The sequence below is a fragment of the Mus pahari genome, chromosome 9 (genome assembly GCF_900095145.1).
Source record: "Mus pahari chromosome 9, PAHARI_EIJ_v1.1, whole genome shotgun sequence".
NCBI lineage: Eukaryota > Metazoa > Chordata > Mammalia > Rodentia > Muridae > Mus > Mus pahari.
The window spans coordinates 40,028,896-40,034,077 of NC_034598.1; the positions used below are offsets into that span (position 1 = coordinate 40,028,896).

At 51.4% G+C, this 5,182-nt stretch overlaps 1 protein-coding gene across 1 annotated transcript in view; it reads left to right on the plus strand.

The window, feature by feature from the left end:
• Positions 1-4,291, plus strand: part of Adora2a (adenosine A2a receptor) — a 17,409-nt gene extending 13,118 nt beyond the window's left edge. The window contains exon 3 of the mRNA XM_021205369.1: positions 2,513-4,291. Coding sequence (XP_021061028.1) covers positions 2,513-3,422 — 910 coding nt within the window. The 3' untranslated portion in view covers positions 3,423-4,291. The remainder of the gene's footprint in view (positions 1-2,512) is intronic.
• The last annotated feature ends 891 nt before the right edge of the window (positions 4,292-5,182 follow it).

The following is a 5,182-nucleotide window of genomic DNA, read 5'->3' on the forward strand; positions in this document are numbered from 1 at the left end:
AGAGAGAGAGAGAGAGAGAGAGAGAGAGAGAGAGAGAGAGAATGCACAAATGCGCTTACGTAATACTTGGATGTACTCAAACCTTGTCTCCAAGCCCCTCTGTACTTTGCCAACACAGGAAAGTACATTTAACATATTGGGTTCTGTCCCCATAAGGGACTTTCTTTCCAGAGTGCCGTAGACGACTTCCCCTTGTGGGTTCTCTGTCTCTAAAAGTAAATTGGACAAACCTGGGATTTCCATGGTATAGTCTTAGAAGCTGTCAGACCTGGGCCCTTGTCTCCAACAACAACAACTTATTAACTCAAACTTACTTACTTGGAGCCTTTCTCCAAGATTGCCATCTTTCTAACTACCAGGAACAGAAAGTCTGTTCCAAAAACAGTCTGAAAGTCACCAAGATGGGAGACCCTACACCGTCCCCAGAGGTTCATTAGTATCCCAAGCAGTTCATTGCTCTGACCAGCAACTGAATAGCTCTGATCTACCCTGAGCTACAGGGTGACTCCCTGGGGTTTCCAGCCACTAAATTCAGCATCATGCCCTTAGAATTCTTAGTTTCATTTCATAAATAAGGAAATTGAGGCTCAGAGAGGTGAAGTGACATAGCATTCCCTGTTTACAGGAATGTACCAGGACTAGGACCCAGGAAGGGTACGCTTGTCCCAGAAAAGATGTGACTACTAATGTAGCTTCCCCTCCCATGAGGATCATGTGAAAGCACTATTGAGGGATGCCTGGCTCAGAGTAAGTATGTAAGTATTAGATGGGGTGGGGACCCCACGACTTCACTTTTGAGCTTCCAGGCAAGAAGACATGCAGGGCTTGTTTTCTGGTGCTTGATAGATATAGTAAGTCTGAGACGCACCTGCAGAGGCCCTGTTGCAGGTGACCAAGGTCTGAGAAGGGACCCACGAAGCTCCTGAGAATACGTGTGACATTTACTGTTGAGATTCTCAACTGACCAGGCTGGAGTTGTAGCTCGCTGGCAGTAAGCTTGCCTGTCATAGATAAGGCCCTGGATTTGATCTCCAGATCCATCAGGAAGAGACCGTGACCTATCCTGACAAATTCACTTGGGCTTGAGTTGCCCCTGGGTCTCGGAGTATTCACAGCAAGTCCCTGCCTCCCCTTGGGTCTCAGTTTCAGTTTTTCCAACTCTAAAACAGAAGGACAGATTAGCTAAATGGTTAGAAAGTACAAGGGTTTGTTTGTTTGTTTTAACCTCTTTATTTCTTTCTTAATTGACAACATTTAAAATGGAAGTTTTTTTTTCCCCAAACAAACAAACAAACAAAATCCCCTCCAGCCCCGAGGTAAGTTATTTAACGCCGGGCACACACAGTACACTGAGGCAAAGGCAGGATAGACACATTCCAGCCTTCCTCTCACATGCGTTAACAGTGGGTACCTGAGGCTGCCACCCGTAGGTCATAGCCTCTCTGTCGATTCTTTGAGTCTGGAACCAAAAAGTCTATGTTTACCTTGATACCTATCATATGCCCCTGTCCCCCAGCTGACGACATAGAGGTAAGCGCAGGGGACTCCTACTCCATGTGGGCTCCTAGCCTTGGAGGGGGCAAGCAACTCCTCCAAGATGTCTAACCTGAACTTGAAAATCAAAAGCGTCTTCTACTGGGAAGGTAGTCTCATGTTGCCAGAATCAAAAACATTAAATATAAGCTCATCCCTCCGACGCGACCAAAGCTCCCCTTTTAAGTCAAGAAGACTTAAACAAAACAAAACATTCTTTTACCAAAATGATGATGGATTTCCAGTGGGAGCTACTTTCTAGCTGACAGATCAAGGCCCCCTCCCCACAACCGGGAATTAGCAATCAGCACAAGACCATTTCCATCTGGCCTTCAGGCAGGTTACTCTCTTCTTTCCCACCTCATTCAGTACCGCTTGATTATTAAGATTGCCAGGAAAATGTCAATACATAATTGTCTCACTTCTGCCCAGAGGATTGTGGGTAGGTTCGAAGGCGAGGTGATATTTCATTAGATTTGGGACTTCCACACCCTGGGCAGCCTCTTCTTGAGGACCTTAGAAAAAAGGCATGGAGTGTAAGTGGCTCAGGCTATCTACAGGTCTTATCTGGCTGCTTCCATTCCCAGAACTCTGGATCTGCTCTGCTCTAAGGGAAAGCATGCTCTAATAGGAACCAAGATTAACTAACCATCAAGGAGAACATGTCCCCCCTAAGGCCATCTATTTGTCTTGAACCAAACTCAAGTTGAGTCTTAACACTATACCGGAGACTAATAACCCCTGAACATTCATGTGATGGGTTTGCATGTCCTGGATGTCTGCTTCCCGTTACCTCCCTGCAGCCACGAGACAGACAGAGCTCAGTACCTCACTTAGAAGACTCTGCTACTGAGGCTGGGGGAGGAAGTAGCCCAAGACCCTACAGCCAGCACACAGGGACCATCTGGGCTTTTGTGGGCTTCTTGGACCTCCTAGACCCTGGTTCATCGGGTCTCTAATGCCAGTCCTTTCTCCCCAGGTACAATGGCTTGGTGACGGGTATGAGGGCAAAGGGCATCATTGCAATTTGCTGGGTGCTGTCATTTGCCATCGGCCTGACCCCCATGCTGGGCTGGAACAACTGCAGTCAGAAAGCCAAGAACTCCACAAAGACCTGCGGCGAGGGCCGGGTGACCTGTCTGTTTGAGGACGTGGTACCCATGAATTACATGGTTTACTACAACTTCTTCGCTTTCGTGTTGCTCCCTCTCCTGCTCATGCTGGCCATCTACCTACGGATTTTTCTGGCAGCCCGGAGACAGCTGAAGCAGATGGAGAGCCAACCCCTGCCAGGGGAGCGGACTCGCTCCACGCTGCAGAAGGAAGTCCACGCCGCCAAGTCCCTGGCCATCATTGTGGGGCTCTTTGCCCTCTGCTGGTTGCCCCTGCACATCATCAACTGCTTCACCTTCTTCTGCTCCACGTGCCAGCACGCCCCTCCGTGGCTCATGTACCTGGCCATCATCCTCTCCCACAGCAACTCCGTTGTCAACCCCTTCATCTACGCCTACAGGATCCGGGAGTTCCGCCAGACCTTCCGGAAGATCATCCGAACCCACGTCCTGAGGCGGCAGGAACCCTTCAGGGCAGGGGGGTCCAGTGCCTGGGCCTTGGCGGCTCACAGCACTGAGGGTGAGCAGGTCAGCCTCCGCCTCAATGGCCACCCCCTGGGAGTATGGGCCAATGGGAGTGCTCCCCACTCAGGACGGCGGCCCAATGGCTACACCCTGGGGCTGGGGGCTGGAGGGAGTACCCAAGGGTCTCCTGGGGATGTGGAGCTTCTTACCCAGGAGCACCAGGAAGGCCAAGAGCACCCTGGCCGAGGGGATCATCTGGCCCAGGGTAGGGTAGGAACATCCTCATGGTCTTCAGAGTTTGCCCCTTCCTGAGGTAAAGACATTTTAATATTTTGGGTTGGCTGGACCAATCTCACTAAGAGAAGAGAAGAAACGCCTACATCAGGAAACCCACTGGCCTGGCTCCCACTCTGAGGGAGCATCACGCTGGAGCAGCATGAAGCCCAGTAAGAAAGGCCTGGGGCAGGGGAGGCGATGCTTCGTTCTATAGGGCCCCGGGTTCGGTCAGGGCTACAGCAGCATCTTCGAAGGCAGGGCCCAGTTCCCCTGCTCCAGCAGCATCCACAAGAGCTGTCTTGTCTCTGTAGAGCAGCCGTGGCTTAGAGGCCTGGCCTGATGCTGGGGTGTGACTGCTTCAGGCCTCCTGCTAATACACTACTCTCCCCAGACCATCTAGGGCTCAGGGAGCTGCTGACCTAGAAGTGGCACTTGGCTCTTTTTGGTTTTGTTTTGTTTTGTTTTGTTTTTTTCAAGAAGATAACAATGTGAGGAAACCCTTTCTATTTTATTGACTTCCCCCTACTCCCCCGCTGTTGGGTCTGTGGTCGATCTTGCTGTGACTCTCCCCCAACCCCCACCCCCACCCCAACCCCCCAAGGAATTGCAGACAGTCCTCTCAGGCTAGCCCAAGCTGCCGTGCACTTAGTCACAGGGCTATCTCTGGCTAACAAAGCTGAGCTGGAAGACAGCATCTATGAAAGGCAGGGTGCCAGAGCATGGGCTCACGTCCCAGGAGAGGGATTAGAGACGTCAAGCCATGGACCTGAGCTGTATAGTTCAGAGTTGTCCTGTCTGAGGCCCTGCCTACTGCCTTTCCTTCTCGGGGAGGGGGGGGCCTTGTTTGTTTGTGGTTCCTCCCCCCTGAGGTAAAATAAAATGAGCCACACTGTGTTTTAAATTTGCCCACTAAGATTGACGTGTGAGTTCTTCCCGCCATTCTATTGCCAGGTCTGATGTGCACATAATGAGTTCAGGCCGATTGTATGTATATGTACAGACAGATTGACAATCCTGGGGACTTTCCAAAGACTCCTATTCTCCTGGCTGCAACAGAATCCAGATGCCTATGTGTTGGGTCCAGTGGGTTGGCATGGGGTGGCACACTTACATTTTCCGTGGGACCTCGTCATTCCTCACAGGAGGTGGGGGATCAGATTAATTAAGATCACACCTCCAGGGTTATTGATCCCCTCCTGTCCTAAGAACTGAAAGTGAGAGGCCCCCTTCCCTTGTTTCCTGTCACATGTGCTACAAGGAAGACCTGTCCGTAAGTCCTTCCACAGCTGTGTCCTCGGTCCTTCCTCCTGTTCCACTCCTTAGCCAAGAGGCTACAAAGGTCCCGCAAACAGATCTGGGCTGAGGCCAAGCTGCCTTCCCTTTCTTCCACCAAAGAAACCTATGAGACGGCGTCCCTTGCTCCAGTCTTGGTTTCTGGGCCTCCATCGAAGGAGACACTGCTATCTCATTGTGATGGACTGAGGTGACAGCTTGGGATGGGCAGGGAGCCATTGCGGGTTCGGACAGGGCCATCTAGGACCCTTCTCGGCAGCAGCTCGGAACCCTGCCACAGCCCCTGGTGGTTCTCCACCAGTGTTAGTAATCTAAGCATCTTATGGACGGTGGGACCAAGAAGTACCGATATAAACTCGGAGTATCCCCTGGTCCTCACAGGCTCCTCCCTCCTTAGGACTGTGCTGGCTGAAGACACAATAACCCAGGCTGTGTGTGAGGTGGCAGAGAAGCGGGAACACTGTCGGTGGTCACTTGGTCCCCAGGTGGTAGGAGAAGACCAG